The 17,701-nt window shown below is 38.4% G+C and overlaps 1 protein-coding gene and 1 long non-coding RNA gene across 2 annotated transcripts; one reads left to right on the top strand and one right to left on the bottom strand.

The window, feature by feature from the left end:
- The first annotated feature begins 1,000 nt into the window (after positions 1 to 1,000).
- On the top strand, positions 1,001 to 14,893 carry LOC149113612 (uncharacterized). The gene is made up of 3 exons (XM_089286162.1): positions 1,001 to 1,498; positions 6,252 to 6,319; positions 14,283 to 14,893. The coding sequence occupies exons 1-3, from the start codon at positions 1,131 to 1,133 to the stop codon at positions 14,354 to 14,356; spliced, it is 510 nt and encodes a 169-aa protein (XP_089142288.1). The 5' UTR covers positions 1,001 to 1,130; the 3' UTR covers positions 14,357 to 14,893.
- Positions 4,697 to 6,270, bottom strand: LOC149113613 (uncharacterized). Its single transcript, XR_016206309.1, has 3 exons — positions 6,205 to 6,270; positions 5,305 to 5,392; positions 4,697 to 4,966 (listed from the first exon to the last, which is right to left on the bottom strand). It is a non-coding gene; the product is annotated as an uncharacterized LOC149113613 (long non-coding RNA).
- Positions 14,894 to 17,701: the final 2,808 nt, after the last annotated feature.

Genomic DNA, 17,701 nt, shown 5'->3' with positions numbered 1-17,701 from the left:
AGGCTTAAAAAATGGTTTTTGTTTATTTAAAAAAAAATCCAGTCGTTAGATTTTTTTCATCTTTTGCCCACTACGAATTGACATTAAATCCCTTCTGTCAACACTGTTCTAATAAAATTTTGACATAGGCGATTTTCGTAATTCGCCGTAAATCGTTTTCACCGCATGTTCTGTATTATTAAAAATTCCCTTTGTCAAAATTTAGATTTTTTGCGATAGATCATTCACGTGGTTTCTGAACTATTTTTTTGCCAAATTTCTTGAAATTTTAACGACTGGATCGTCAGAAATCCGCAAGTTTCTGCAAAACCAATCAGTCTCAATTTTTCGAGCAACTGCGCATACGCTGCATTTAACTGGGTTCTTTCGGTAACAAAGAGAAAGCTGAGAATAGCTGGTTTCTTTGCGTCGTTACCTTTTCTAACATATCTTTGAATAAAAGACTAAAGCCATCAATACACTGCGCTCAATAATAGAGAAAAAATAGCACAGATAGTGCGGGTGTTGAGTAAATAAAATGATCGCTCTTTGCAATCCTTGTGCGCGCGCTCAATTGCATCAGCAAAAGCGCGGGCGAAAACTGTGTTCGGCCACCTTAATTGGATTACAGAAAGAGAAACTGAAGGCCTTACATTCTAAGTTCAGCCATTAATGTTGTGAGTAAATGCTATTTTTGTGTGAAATTTGAGTCGTTTCCGAAAAGTGTTTTGTCGTCAAACTGACTGGCCAAAGTTTCTTACCATGTCTCTTATCATAACACCGTATAATAAATCATCAAAATTCGCTCAAATCTCGTTTAAACACACCAGGATGAGAAGAAATGGTACTATTAGATGTTCAAGAGTCTTTATTCGGTGAATTACACATACATCGGACCGATTTCAATGTCATCTCCTAATCTTCATACTTAACTCTTATATTTTGGTTATACAAACTCTTTTAAGAGTTAAAACATTTATTACACTTAAGTGACTCTGGTAACGGTTTAGCACAGGGCCGGGCAAGCTCTTGGCATGGCAAGGAAGGAGAGAAGAGGGGAAGAAGACCCTGCCCGCATCGTAGTGAATTCTGAATCAGTCCGTCCAAATTTTGGACGCAAAATACTGATTGGCTGAGATTTATACGTTGACATGGCGACACCTTACCCCTTTCCAGTTGTGATCGGCCTCACCAGTGGGGGAACGCGGGCGCACCGAAACACCCACGGCTGCAGATCAGGATTGAGCCTATATTCAGAGCCGCTTGTGCGAAAATTTCAGAATATTTTATTTTGGACGTTAATTAATGTATCGCTGAGATTGATGCGTTGGCATGGTGACGTTATCCAACTTACAGGACATTATGCTGTGTGGCTGAGCAACCCTCAGCGCAAAATATTTTGTCCTCCCTCGCCCCAACTCTCGCACGGTCAAACTAAGCGCACTTTTGCCTTCCTTTGCTTGATAGTTTTGTCAACACTTTCGAACACTGGTGCGACTATTGCAGCTTATGATCGGAGGTAAGCATAACGAGTTTGATTTCAACGAAGGCGGTATGAACTCGTAAAGCGATCGTAAGTTGTAGTTATTATTTTTCACCATGGTTTTTGCTAGTGTAAAGTATTTTCTGCGATTGTAATTCTCGCCTTCTGATCAATTTCGGCTCGTCTCGTGTGATTTCAATGGCTCAGGTATAATTTTGATTATTTCTTTCACGATCCGCACCATTCCACTCCTGGAGAAAATAAATACCGAGTCGGATTAAAGTCATCCAGCCGAGGGGGGCGGGGGGACTGCCATATGAAAAGGTCGTGCCCTTCCTTTAGTGGAAGGGGTGTAAACCCGGGGTGGGGGGGGGGGGGGGTGTGCCCCAAAAGGTATCGTTTTTCAGCCGTATTGATCATAAACAGGGTATCGATTTTGGCCATTTGTCGTCATAAATAGGGTATGGTTTTTGCACTCTAGTCTTGAATTAAGTATGTTCTTTTAGAAGAAGTTACCTTTTCATCATTATCGATAAGACCATCCACAAAAGCCTTCATAAATTATGTTTGAGGCAACTGTGTCAGCCACAACAGTCATAACTATGGTATCAAATTTTGGTCAGGCCCGTAAATAGGAGAGGTAAAATCGCAGATTTTGGTCATAGATAGGGTAAGGGTTTTGGGAAGCAGGCTGCACACCCCCACCCAATTCTTCCAGAAGTACTCCCCCTCCCCCCGGAAGGCTCCTTTCCTGAGCAGGGGTAGGAAATAAAGCTTATTCCATTTAAAGTGGTACTACAGTTATCAGTTGAGTAAGGTACAACAAAAGTTTGACGACCAGGTTTCAACGTTCAACTTGTGTTGTTGTCACGGGCAACTGGCTCCATTTCTAATAGCAGCCTGTCAACCTTTGACATCATTGGCAGCAAAGCGCATGAAATTTGAAGCGACAATACTATTTTACCATTGGAAACGAGGAAAGTTGCCTGTGACAAAACTGTAATATTAAGTCTAAAACTTCATCACCAAAGCTCCGTCGTGCCTTACTTAACTGATAAGCGTACTATCTTTTAGGGGTCAAAATAAAACTCAAGCCAATCCCAGGTTGGTCTCCTTTAAGGGTTCAGTCCAAATTTTCTTATGAGCATCCTCAACCTGTCCCCTCCGGGTCATACAGATCATTGGACAGGCAGCAGTTAGTGTTAGCTAGCTCCCTACAGGTGATATGAGCAAAGTGGAGCTGTCTTTCCCCCTTGAAAAAATTTTGAGCAGAAGTAAAACAACAGTTACATGTATGGCCATGAAATAATTATTATTTTTATTATTAATAATTTAAAGGTAATAAATTCATTCTTGTTGATTTTAAAAAAGTAGTAACTGAGGATGATTTGTTAAACATATTCTTGTGAGGCAAATTGAAAATTATGGAATAATTTATTGGAATACACAGCAACACTATAGTGGTGAAATGTTAGATGCAAAAAAACAGAAAAAACTCCTGAACTGGAGAAAACTGGAAACATATTCTCCCAACCACTGCATTTTACCTAAACTTCTGGAGTTTACAGGTCAAAATAGCTCTAAATGTACCTTAGTCAAACACGGTCCAATTTATTATAAATTTTATAGATATACACAAATACATATTAATAGTGGTGAAATTCCGGATGCACAAACCAGTAAAAACTCAATCAGAGAAAAACTGGAAGCATATTCTCCAAACCACTGCACCTCACCTAAACCTCTGGGTTGAGGCTATGAAAACTCTTGCATGTATACAATTAATCGTTGATGAATAAAACTAAACCTAAGCAATAACAAAACAATCCCAAGTACTGTACAGAACGGGTCAGCATCAAGGGAAGAATAATTATCTTTCAAGGATACATGTTATAAATAACAATGTAAAACGACATTAATATCATGACTAGCACATCAAAGGTTCATGTAACTTAGCTGGCTGCCAACACCTGAGTGAGATTGTGAAAACTCAAAAACCCAGTTACCCTAACCTTTACCCAAATCCCTGGTACTTTTCCCTGACCCAAACCCTACTCCCTCATCCATACCCTAGTCCAGACCCAAATCCCTAACTCCAGCCTGTTACACCCAAACCCCAACTCCAACCCTTTCCCTTCACCAAGTCCCAAGCCCAAATTCCTAGCCCAAACCTTAACCCTAATCCCAATAACCAAAACTCCTTGCCCTTGGAACCCTAAACCCCCAACAGTCCCAATCCATCCCAGGTCCCCAAATTTTGAGTTCTCACAGACTAACTTTCATATTTGTCCAGCAGGCTAGTCATAAAAATTCATGGCCAATTTAATTTCTTTACTGTAAATATTTGACGTCTTATAGATGACAAAAGTAACTTGAATCAATACTGCAAAAAGCCTAGGGCCTAACAGCTGACCAGAACTTGTACTTTACTTTGGATAGTTAAAAAGAAATTTTCTCTTCAGCAAAACAAAGTTTAATTTTATTCTTACTAGCATTTTAAAACTCATGAAAACTGCCAAGTATCAGGTAGACTTGAATTTTAAAGCAGATTTAAATCATGCAAAAAGGTTTTTGATTGATTTTTTTTTTCAATGCATACTGGAACATGTAGAACTCTCCATGAGTTACTAAGAGCATTAGTTGTTGTTCAGGGTTATGTTATTATCAGCTTAGCTTATGTTAATCAAGAAGAGTTCATACTGTCCAGATGTTTCCTTTCGAACTTCTAATGATAATAATTAATATCAATTGATTAATCTTGTGGTTTAAAATTCAAGTCTACCTTCGATTTAATGATCTTGATATTCACTTCGCAGACTCCGACAGAAATCAAGTTATTGACGTAATGAGTTCATCTTGTCCAGTTTTGCCAACAAGCTTAATTGTCATGTCTGTATCAGTTTCTTTTCAGAAGACAAATCTAATCACATACAGAAGTGGGTCTTTAACATCAAATGAAATTTCTAATTTATAAGAACTCTCCTGAGCTATCCTTATATATCAAAAAGAATAACTTTCAAGAGTCTATTCAAAAATTATAGCTTGCAGGAAGCTAAAATTTTTGAATAGAAAAAATTCATCAAGCTATTATTTTGAAATAATTGCATTCAAGCTATCATTTCGTTAATGATAGCATTAGGCTATTATTTCTTAATAATGCTTGACTGTTACTGTTAAATATTAGCATTTTAAGCTATCTATTTGACTTTAAATAAATAGCTTTGTTGCTATTATTTGTAGAAAACAAGAATATTAATTTTTTAGAATTTTCATTTGATGCACAACATAAATCTTTATGTGACTAATTGCTGTCTACTGAAAAGAAATAGCATGACAAACATAATTAATAATGAAAATAAATTAAAAATTATAAGTCCTCCAGAACGCTTTGCATTGTCTTGATCGTCTGCCGCCATCTTCAGTGAGTCATCATCAAGTTGCTTGTCCTTTGTGTGATCCAGTGATTTGCCTTTCTCCTGTCCAGCAATCATCTGTGATCGTTGACTGAAAATAACAAAACGAAAATCACCATATTTGCACACGTGACTTTTGTTAGTGAGTAAATTGTTCTCAGACTCATTTCTTGCAAATGGGCATAAAATCATGTAACTAGGACTGCCTGTAAAACATACAATGTTTCTGCACAGGAATAAATTTCTTCCCTTGCTTGAGAAATGTTAGAAACTGTTGATTATGGAGATTTTAGCATTCAATTATGTGTACATATGCATCTACATGTACATAAAATTTAGAAGGTCTAAGTAAACAATGTTTACGAGTCAAAAAGTATATAACTGTTAGCAACATAAGGGAAAGTATCAAAACAACAAACAGGTACTTACTCTTCATATGTCATCCTGCACTGTGTCACCAACACCATGATTTGCATAATAGATTCAGCTCCTGCAAATTTTGTTGTTTGACCATGGCCTAAGAAAGAGAGAGAATGTCGTTACATTTGGACGCCCTTGCTGTCCTCTCTAGTTTATTGTGGCATCTGTGATTGAGTGTCGATCAATACCCTCAATTGATACTCTCGATGGACACTCAATCGACACCTCGGTTGACACTCAATTGACATCTTGGTTGACAGTTGGTCGGGAGTAGACTAATTTCAATTGATGCATATATGTTGGTCAACACTCAGCCGACTATCATCTGGCTGTTGATTCAGTGTCGAGTAAGTATCGATCGAGATGTAAATCAAGGGTATATATATATCCAGAGTTTCGTTCGACACTTAACCACAGGTTCCTTTGGTGCACATGATCCATTCATGCTTGTGCTTGTGTTTCAATTAATGATAGCTGAAAATTAGTTTTGAAGGGATCCTGCATGTATAATAATCATAAGGACCTATTTTTGTGAAGAAAAAATATTTTAACTAAAGGGCTTCAACTACATGTAAAAGAATACAACCTTTAGAAATGGAAAGAGCATTCAATGCAATTAGCAACATCGTTGACATTCATGTAGCTTGACTGACCAGGGACATTTAAGGAAAACTATAGTGGTTTGAATGTTTAACAAAATTTTGAGGATTTTATATAAAAGTTGACAGTACATGTAACTGGAGATCAAAGTCTTGCTCTCCAACAATTTTCTTTTAATAATAAATAATAGCCTGTCTTATAAACATTTCTTGTCTCTTTGTGAGCTCTGACATTGTCATAGTGTAGGCCAGGAAAGGTTGGGTAATTAGTGATTAATGATAACCATTTTTAATATACTGTATTTTTTACCTTTCAAGATAGCTTGCTCATGTTAATCTTTCTTCAATTCCTTTCAGGTTGATCCGACTGGGCTGCTGTTCTATTGCCTCTTGTGACTATGGCATCATGATGAGCTGCATAACAGGTACACATCTGGAAATGCTTGTATAAGCAGTCATCTCAGACAAATTTTTACATGGAGCTAAAATGTGCAAGAAAACAAATGTTACTGACAAGGTATCAGAAATGTAATTTTCATTAGGTCTGAATACCTCATGTCTGATTATCAATAAAGACTGCTATTTGTTTGTTAAATCTGAAATATATAAAATGCTAGTTCTACAGATGACATTGTACAGTCTCTTCTTGACTTTTAGACTAAATCGAAATATTTCAATGAAAGCTTTCAAAGCAGTTGGAGCAGAGTGGTTTTTGGCACTAACTTTTATAATTACTTAATGCTCCTCCTATTTTATATTGAGGCCAACATTTTTATTAATTTGGCCCAGTAGTAGGTGAATAATTGGTCAGGAACATAATTTACTTCTATATAGCTAAGAGCAGTGATATATATCACACATGCATTAGAATGGGTTTGGTATGCCTTGTGGTTAGTGGTACTGTCTTAAACTTGTGTAATATTAGGTGATTACTAGCTAGCTGTTATGACTGGGATGTAGAATTCTTGTATATACACTGTACCTGGCTTGGCTGGCTTTCAAACTTGACTGCACGGTATAGGCTTGCATCTAGATCCACTGTTCTGGCTGGCCTGTTAGTGGATGGTCCAACTTGACTGCAGTGTATAGGTTAACATTCAGGTCCGTGGTCCTAGTTGGTCCTGACTGCTTTGTTTAGTCAGATCCATTGTCCTGGCTGGCCTGTTACACGGTCCTAGTTGGTCCTGACTACTCTATGAAGACAGATACACTGTCCTGGTTGGTCCTGATGGTCTGACTTGACTGCTCTTTATGGGCTGACAGATCCACTGTCCTGGTTGGTCCTGATGGTCTGACTTGACTGCTCTTTATGGGCTGACAGATCCACTGTCCTGGTTGGTCCTGATGGTCCGACTTGACTGCTCTCTTTGGGCTGACAGATCCACTGTCCTGGTTGGTCCTGATGGTCTGGCTTGAACGCTCTATATGGGCTGACAGTTCCACTGTCCTGGTTAGTCCTGATGGTCCGACTTGAACGCTCTGTATGGGCTGACAGATCCACTGTCCTGGCTGGTCCTGATGGTCTGACTTGACTGCTCTGCATGGGCTGACAGATCCCCTGTCCTGGTTGGTCCTGTTGGTCTGAGTTGGCTGCTCTCCATGGGCTGACAGATCCACTGTCCTGGTTGGTCCTGATGGTCTGACCTGACTGCTCTGGAAGGACGGACAAATCCTGCTTGTGGTTGACAGTTGCTGAGGACTGGAACTCTATAGCACACAAATTACTTTTCATGATAGTACAGTTATATGAAATAAATCATACATGTGTACAGTGACTGAAATTCAAAGCAATGAATTTCACCCTCAGTTCACATGATTTATTTCATAGTGATTTATCATGTAGTCATCTTTTCATAGGCTAAGATGTTTGTATCTTACATGCTCCCAGTAGCTTTGAAGCTCTGATTGAGCAGTTCAACTGCAGTCCCTTTTCATGGGTTTGAATCCCATTGAACCCTTAACATTTTTCCTTTTTAACTACTTACCTTCTTTTGTTAACGGAATTTGCTTGACATTTCCTTTCACATGATTCTTTTGGTGTCAGAAGTAAACAGGCATCACATTTTGATGAAAATAAGTTTAAAAAGATTATTTGAACAACTCTGTTCCTTTTTTGTGATTTTAAAAATCAAGTTTTTCCAATAATTGACTTGATCCTGAAGTGACTAACACATTGTAATTTGCATGGTGAGGTGTACAAGACTGCAGTCTTTCATCATGGGTTTGAATCCCATTCAAGCCTAAATTTTCACTTTTGTTAAACACTTTGCTGGCTGACCTGTCACTACATAATAACGTAATTCAGTTCAAACTCTGGAGAAAATTCTAAACAGCAAACAATTTTCACAGTATCCATATATAAGTAAGACAATTTTTTAAATACATAACTGGCCTCAAACACTCCCAGTGGATTTGTCAGCTCAGCACTTGAAACCAACAACCTCTGAAAAGGTTATGGGTTTGAATCCCTTTGTTAGCTTGAATACATTTTAATGTTACTTGCTTTCTCAAAAAATATGACAATTTGTTTTGAACTTAAAATGTTCCAAAACGAGAGAAGAATGATTATTTATGAGATGCAGAGAACTGTTGAGAATAAATAAAAGTAGATCAGTGTGGCAGATGGGGTTTGACTGATAGGAGGCAGAAAAATCCTACCAGAAAAAGAATTGTGTAGAGTATAGACAAGCAACAACAGCCCAAATCACTGAGAATAGGGAAAGGACAAAGATGATGATCGATATGAGACAACAAACCACAACCTGACCTCAGGTCAAGAAAACCATCATGTCCCAGTTTGCTGGCTAAAGTATGCCATGTTTATTGAAGTTTTCAGCAGCATGATTAGCTCAAGGAGGCAAGGAAATAAAGTTGGTCAGAGAAAATTGGTCTGCAATTTGAAAACTAATGAAACTTGAGGATAAATGTGCACCTCGAAAGGAACGATTTGGAGGAGGATGTTTGAGTATCCAGAAAGGGAACAAAACTGTAGACCAATTCTTTGGGAGGTTGAGAAGAGTGAAATCTCAAAAATAACAGAAAATTTATAATCATCAATTCTTGATATGTCAGGGGCATGTGGGTGTTCTGTCTAGCAAGAAACTGAATAGTGTTAAACCTGAGATACTGCTGAGAAGAGAATAGCTCAGTACATGTATTTTCAGCAAACATTGTTTAAACCTGTATTCAAATATTGTAAGAGCAGGTAAGGCCTCAAAAGGGGAGATCCAAGTTTTGATCAGTCCACACTGGAGCCAAGGGGTTGAAATTCTCTTGCATGCAGATCTGTCATGACAGGTATTTACAGCAGATGGTAAATAAGAGCAGAATCACACAATGCAATCTAGTTTGGGGGTAGAGTATCTTCCATATTTTTTTCCCGTTGATTTTCCAATAGGGGAATGTGTCATCAAGTAGAGAAAGGTTTCACAAGATGATTTCACTGAAGATTACTTGATGTGTCATTCAAAGGTGACGTCCAAATTGTATCCAAATGTAGATTGTATGTGATTACACTCCAAATATATTGTTTGATTTACTTGAAATGGCAAACCAAGAATTGTCGTAAGTTATGATGAATATCTCCTTCACATGGATGCAAGCAAAGTCAGCTTGGAGGGGGTAACCAATGAAGAGAGAAAAGGCTTCCCAGGCAAAATACATCATCGATGCTTCTTAAAATTTCATTGAGAGATGATTTAGATATGGAACTGAAAGCTAAATCCTGTATGTGGTTGCAGTGGTACATTGTAATTGGTGGAGTCTTCATCGCAAGAAGAGATGATCAAGTAGTATTTAAATGCTGCAATCAGTGATGACAAGGATAATGCATGAGTGAACTAGGAGGAACAATGTTAACTTCCAGGTGCTCTAATTCTTCAGCCACTTGAAGAAATGCAGGTCAGTAGAACTGCTGTTGGAGGTTCTGGGGGCAACAAAAGGTCCCACCCTTCGACTCATCTTTAATTTGATGAATCACCAGGAAGAAAACTACAAGATTTCACAGGCCTGGGGTATATTTAGGCAAGGATCCCAGTGACCACAGGTTCAAGCTGTGGCATATGAGCACTTTGCTATGACAGCAGGGGGTAGTGCCCTTAAAGGAGAGGTCTTTTGTGTCTCTCACACAAATAGCTTCTGGCTTAGCCATGAAGCTCGACAGCATTGAGAAACAAGCAGCCATGCAGACATTAAGTGACTGAAACCAGTTTTTGATGGTGATGTTTCAGTGGTGGACAGTCTTCTCCCATTGAATTAAGCAGGTCCAATGTCTATCTTGCCTTATTTTCTTCCAAAGTTCCTTTCTCGGTGATCTTTCCTCCCAGGAAATGTGCAGGATGTTGTGAGTAAGCTGTAAGTTTTGCTATTTATTGGATGTGAGACACAAAATAAACATCTTCCAGGTCACTCAAGATACTCAAGCACCATTATTAATTTGCAGGTTTCTTTTTAAGATGTGCAGCTTGCTCTTTAATAACTAATGTAATTAAATTAGATTAGGACTCCACAGCAGTCTAAAATAATCTTCGAGTGCAACATGAGGTCCATATTTACAGTAGTTCCACCATCTTTCTGTAATTTTGCTGATGCACACTTGATTAATCTCTACCCAATGTCTGACATCTCTAGCAAGCTCCTTGCCATCTTGAATGAGATTACTGTTGTCCTCCAGTGGCCCCACTTTTGTAGAAACATACCAGAGCTGTTTACATTGTAGTGTACATTCTAGTCAAGGGTGATGTGATGTGATGTGATGTGATGTGATGTGATGTGATGTGATGTGATGTGATGTGATGTGATGTGATGTGATGTGATGGTCAGGGCCAGAGCCAGTCAGAGCAATGTAATCTGGAAAATCGTGGTCCAAGTTGGCTTTAAAGGACTGAACCGAATTATTGCAAGTAGGGAAAGTAACAAATAAGCCATACCTATGCACACTGTAGTTGAGTGTTAGCACAGAAATCTCTGTGGTTCAGTGGGGGCAGCTGCATTGTGATTGTTGTTGGTAGTCTTTGAGCAAAGACATTTAATCAAAATTAGAGTGGAGCTCATGTGGGCATGGAGAAATATTTGCACTTCAATTCACAGAACACAAGCTACTTGGTTGCAGTATTAAAGCCTGGTATCCACTAAATTTTTTGTAGATTTGATGATGAAGCACTCGTTGAAAGCATCAGCAAAGCAAATAGAAATTTACAAGTGAATGAAAACACAGTCAAGAACATCAAGTTCTACAGTCTGTCAGAAAGATCAAATAACCACTTAAGTTTCAGCATTAAATTCACATAGTTGTTTTGTGATGATTAGAGCTAGGCCAAATGAGCTTTTTCAGTCTGTTGTAGAAATGAGAATAACTGCAGAGTTTTTCCGTGCAGTTTTTATTCAAGCACAGATCTTTACTCAGCTTATAACAACTCCTTTAATGTGGAAGAGTACAGAGCTAAATGCAGTGTTGACACAAAGGTTTGAGGCAAGCAGATTTAATGTTAGATTGAGTCTTAGTCTCAATTGTGTTTGCCCCTTGTGAGGCACAGGTCTTGTACCATACATGTAGCTCTTCACTGTACTCTGTTGTTTGCAATCAGTTCAGTCTCACCCTTTTTCGTCCTGGTGCACTCCAACTCTTTTGTCACTGTGTGTCTTCATGATTGTTTTGGTCTTGCTGGCTGATTTTGCCATCTCTTTTGACAAGATCATTAAGTAATTTTAATTTTGCTGCCAATGTGCCACATCACATCTTCAGGGTGCAGAATTCTGGCCTCAGATAGCCGTACAACAAGCACAAATAGTACTGGACTGGTAATGATACCTGAGCACAACCAAGCTCTACATTGTGAAAGAGAAAGACTTAGAGCTCAACAGCTGCTTACTGGACTCCCTTGTGTGTTGGTTGCATTCAGATGCAAGCTGATAAAAACAAAGGCTGTAAAAGGACAGAGATAGATACACATGCTCTAAGTTGTTGCATTCTGTTGCTCAAAGGTGCACCTTTACATTGTTCCATATAGTGTTACTGGTAATATTCGCAAGCAGATCATCAGATACTGAGAACATTTATTACCTTATTATTTGTATTTGCACAAGCATAATTAGCTACTGCAGTACAGTATTCTGGCCTGGTATCCATATATCAGATGTTACCACAATTTACTACATCATCAAAAGCATTGACAGAGGACAGACTGATAGCACAGGAAGTCACAGAAAGACTTTTGGCTCCAATTAATTAATGTTGCAGTGGAGGTCTTATTTGTCCAGAGCTGAACATTTTTCCGTGTCAACTCGATCACTAAATTAGCAATGTAGTCCATCCAACGATAAGTGAGGAGTCTGGTTAATTGTTGTGGTATATGTATTCCAGAAAGAAGAAAAATTGTAGGTTGTAAAGAATCACACTCCTCTAGTGTGACTGTCTGGGTGGAAGAGTCCTGAAAAGGACTGCTTAACTGAGCCTGTAAAAGACTTAAGTTTAAAGTCTTTGTCAGAGGATTGGAAATTGATGTCAGTTCATTTGAATGTATAACCAATTCAAATCATGGCTGGAGGCCATCACTATCTGTAGTCTAATGGACTGTGAACAGGGACATACAGGCAGAAAAATCAAACCTTGGAATAAAGTCTGATTCCTGATAAGCCACTGCAGTACAGTATTCTGGCCTGATCCCTTGCACAGCTTCCAAAACATAAACTAATTGTTCATCAGTGAGTAGAATTGTGCCAACATCGATCACCCCATGACTTACATGTAACATGACAAAACATTGCATCAAGAGCAATGTCACCTCTGCATTAAAAGTCTTTGGGTTCAAGGGCACAGTTTAAATAGGACCCTGCAGTATGCAGTGGTTTGTCAAAGAACACAATGCTTCCCTGACTAGAATATTATTTCCTCTGCATGTTGACAAACATGTCAAGATGACAGACAAACTCTGCCAACTGAAGAGGCAGCATATCATTATTGACAAATAAAGCGGCTGGACAATGAAGAGTCATTTGATAGGGGTTATGACTTTACTACAGGAGAGTAAATTCTATAACTGCATCCAAATCACCTTGAGAGACTTCTCTATTCCAGCAGAGTAAAAGAGTGACTGCATAGCATTCAAAAAAGCCCCTCACCATCAAACATGACAAGCAGTTCCATTTAGTCCATCTTTCATTTCACTATCAGTCCTCACTTGTTGCTTTTGAGATGTGACCTGTTACTTCCTGTCGGGTTCCTTTGACATGCACATAACTGTTTAGTGTTGGTGTGTCATCCTTCTTTGTTACCAGGTTCTTTCCAAGTTTGCGGCAGAACCAGTTAAGCATGGATAAGTTTCTCCACTGAGACCATTAGTACTATGGCGTCTGGAACTCATCTGTGTTGTTGGCTGCTCAACCTCAAGGTTGTTGTTCCTCAGATTATCCTGCTCCTAGCAAAAGTTAAAACTACACACTGTTGAGGCATAATGTGGAATAAAGTTTTTTAAAACAATTTTGAAGCGACAGACAATTATCCTGGTGCAATGTTTTTTGCACACTGCTGAAAAATGTTGCCCATTATTTTTCCCATCAACAGACAATTGGGCATATAGCATCCTTCCAAAAGGAATAATCCATGTAATCCATTATTTTTTTCAGTTATACTGCAAAAAACTGTCTATAATTTGAGCTCCTTGACAGACAATTGGCTTAAAAGCATCCAAAGGTATTATAATTGGCCTTTTGTATTTTCTTTATGACATTGGAAAAGACATACAGAGACATACTATTCACATCACTTGGCATCATACAGGGTAGCCTTTACACATCACTGTCATCAATGAGGGCCCTGTTGTCTTAAAATGAGGATAAATGCACTGTTGTTTTATGCTGATAAGCGACATATGATCAATTTGAGCTCCTCAACAGACAATTGTCTTGTCAATAGCTAGTGGTGACATCAGTTGTACATGATAAAAATAACAGTCAATAATTTAGTAGTGATAACTGATAAATGAATAAACTAAAATTTTGACCTGACCTCTGCCCACAATCGATGGCGAAAGATGGTGTAAAAATTGATCTCATTTCAGACAATTTACCTTGAATATATCGTGTCAAAAACATTTTGTAAATGCCGTAAATAAGGGTATATAATTTGGTTCCTTCACCAACACTTGATCTTGAGTGTTTTGCATCATCTTTTGTGCTGCTGAAAAAAAAATGGCACCTTCAGGTAATTTTTTTTTCCAATAATTCATCCACAGGCAATTCATAAAGCCTTATTTCCCAGATGGGAAAAGGATGTGATGATGATGAAGATGATGAAAGAACTTAATTGCTTAAAAATGATCCATGTCAAAAAAAAAAAAGTCAGCAGCTAAATGGCAGAATTTATTTGTGTCATTACCTGTTTTTTTTTAGGTTGCATTGGAAGAGGCTCTTTCCTTGTGACTGGTGTCACTGGCTGTGTTGAGGCTTCCTGGAAACTTAAATGAGAGCAAAAATGTTATCATGTTCATGTTCCTATTTACAAGTACGCATGTATGACTTACCACCCAAACACACATGATCCAAAATCCTCCTGGAAACTCAGACAGATGTTAATTTCATGTAGACAACTGTTCTCTCAAACTTCCTCAAGTTCCTTCCTCATGGCTCCTGTGATGGTGTTTCCCTCAGGACCACGTTGCACAGCTACACCTGTATACTAGACTGGAGGTAATGCTCCCGAAAATGAGCCAGCCCTTAAAAGTGGGCCAGAAATGCCTTGACTACTCACCTTATTTTTAAATTTGTTTAACTGTGCGTTGGCTGCAAGTGCGCCCCCGAAAATGGGCGAACCCCCGAAAATGGGCTCAAGTAACTTACCATTTGCAAATGGTTAGTACTAAATTTATCTTGTTTTGCATCGTTCAACAATGCTTCACACTATGCATTATTGCTGTAAATTAATGTTAGTCATTAGGTTAAAAAAAGACACAGAGACACAGTTTTGTTGGATTTATTGTTTGAAATATATTACATGTTTGCTACATTATGCTACACTAACATGGGCGTGCCCCCGAAAATGGGCTCAGTGCGGATAAAATACTTACCATAGTCGAAGGTCCTGAAATTGAAAATGGTTAGTACTTAATTTATCTAGTTTTGCACTGTTCAACAATGCTTCACGCTATCCATAACTGCCTTGAATTAATCTTAGCTAATAGGTTTAAAAAAATGACACAGACACACAGTTTTGTTGGATTTATTATTCAAAGTATGTTACATGTTTCCTACATTATCCACAGGACCTAATTAAGGGGACGCGCATTCCTATGTGAAAAAATTTGACATCCTGAGAAACCTCAAGTGTTCTGTGTCAGTAAATGTCGACACCCCGAAATGAACACTTAGGGTGCCCCGGATGGTACACAGGGGTTATTAGCGGCTTGCTAACGAGTTATAGTCGATACCAAGCCTTTGTTTGTAAATTAGCGCCAATTGGTGTTCCGAGTTGAAAGCCGAACTGAAAACCGAATCCGAAAGCGAAATTTGTCGTCCTTAAATTACACCACGTACCTGATGCCAGGGTGTAGAACTTGCCCTACCTTACATGGATTGCTGTTAAACACCAGTGCTCCTCCTCCTTTCCATGTTCATCACAAGATTGGCGATAATTTAAGTTATGAAAATTTGGCAGGCAGCTGAAACTGCTGTGTCAAGACAATTGGCCTAAAGTGTGAAGTGAAAACAACTGTATGGGCCATTGTGGAAACTTGAAAACTGACAACCTTTTTATTTGTGCGATGTTGATGTAATAATTTAGCAGACAGTTGACAAACTGCCACAACAAGACAATTGGCTTAAACCCTAAAATGTACACAATGGCCCAAAATTTTGACTGACAGTTGTGAAGCTGTCAAAATATGACAACAGACAATTGGCCTAAATGTATGCAAGCGAACTAAACTGAAGTGTGTTTCGTCCCCTATATTCCCTCCTAAACTGCTTTGTATTCCTGGCCTTAACTATTAGCTACAACCAGAGTCAAGCCACTAAACTGCATAGGAGTAGGAAAACAGCCTTCCTCCTTTCAGCTGAATGACCTGAAATCTCCAGTTATCTACTTTTAAGTCATGTCTGGTTGAACCTTTAGGCCGAAATGGTTTTACTGATGAAAAGTTTTTTGAAAAATTTTGGTCAAAATAGTTTCACTTGATCACAGTCCCTGTCATCAAGTAAAGCAAGGAAAGAAAGTTTTTATTGCGCAGCTAAGCGGGAGACGCAGTCATGAAAATGTCGAGCCGAAGTGGATGCCGAAAATATCCACATTGTAGAGCCAGTGTCCAGTTGAACAAAGTCGAATCTTGTCCGAATAAATTCTCGAAGCAGACCCAGCATCGAGTTGAAGAAAAGTCGAATCTTGACCGAAATAACCTGAAAAGGAACCCAATGGACAAGCCTTAAGGGAGGAACCACCCAAAACCTTGGGACCCAACTAACTAATCTAACTACATTAAGTTAAGCTGAAACAGAGGTTTGTTGACCTCTGGCCGAAATTTAGTGTTAAGGTTCATCCAGAGCTTTACAGTATTTTAAAACCTCCCCTACCAACCCACAATCAATGTTACCAACCAACTGCATATGTTTAGATATGCAAAAAAGTCTTCTATCAGAATCTTCGAACTGACTCGTTCCCACTCTCCTCGTCTGAGTAAATCGTAAGTAGCAGTAGACAATGGGAAGGAGGAAAGAGAAGAGGTTACTTCATCTTCCCCACCCTTCCATTATCCTCGCATCTTATAATGTCCCCATCAGAGTCGATTGGGTCAGAGTCAGGTCTTGTCTTGCACAGGTGGACTGTATGGTGCTGAAGTGATGGACCAAGCCTGTTCCTCCTCCAAGGTCAAGAAACACTAAAACAAGGAAAGATAACAAGAACTAATTACACAAGGTATGCTGGTAACAAGTTTGCTCCAGAAATTGCAACACATCATACATACAATTAAAAACAGCTGACTGGATTAGTCCTTTAAGTTCCAAGTGGAACAAAGGATGTGACTCCTGGCAAAGTGTGCATTTTTTTTTTGTTCACGTGGGAAAGGATATCACCAAGACTAATGTCACAATTTTTATAAATTTCGCTCTTTGGAATATTACAGTCTATTGTTTATTATTATGATTATTGTTATTATTATTATTATTATTATTATTATTATTATTATTGTTATTGTTATTGTTATTATTATTATTACAGTAAAGTGACTTTGGGATCAGATTTGGTTACTGTGGATTAAAAAGACCAGTCAAACCCGTAAATTGCATTAGCGGACGTTTCAATGGGTTTACTATTCTAGTCACGAAATGTTAGGAAAACGTAGGTCTCGAATGTAATGTAAGCTTCTTTGTACCTATAATTAAAAACACATTTCTCGATACAACAACTATTAAGTCAGTTTATTTTTCATTGAACGATGATCCAGTTATTTCCTTCAAGATTATTTACCAAATCATGTTTGTCTCATGCAGTTCGCAACAAAATATTCAGAACGCGAGTGTGCGAAGTTACATGAACTGTAAAACGGCCGAAGTAATTAAAAGTAATTAACTCTACGTGCAGAAATTAAAATTTTTGAAAGAAGCACTTTGCTTAACTCAAGTTTAAGGATTTTAAAGGAAATGGTAATTATCTGTACAGCAAACTGTTGTTGGAGTCGGTGTTAGAAACTCGAGTGTCACACAACTGATTTAAACATTTTCAGGCCGTCATTTACAACTTAAATTCAAGATCCCATAAAACCTAGGCAATATTTTAGAAAAACGGAACACTCATTTGCATCTCACTTAATTTGAATGAT

The sequence above is a fragment of the Orbicella faveolata genome, unplaced genomic scaffold, assembly GCF_042242905.1.
Source record: "Orbicella faveolata isolate gen_17 unplaced genomic scaffold, um_ofav_v1 contig_14, whole genome shotgun sequence".
In the NCBI taxonomy this organism is placed as follows: domain Eukaryota; kingdom Metazoa; phylum Cnidaria; class Anthozoa; order Scleractinia; family Merulinidae; genus Orbicella; species Orbicella faveolata.
Note: the sequence above shows the minus strand (reverse complement) of the source record. Positions and strands in the feature narration are given on the sequence as shown.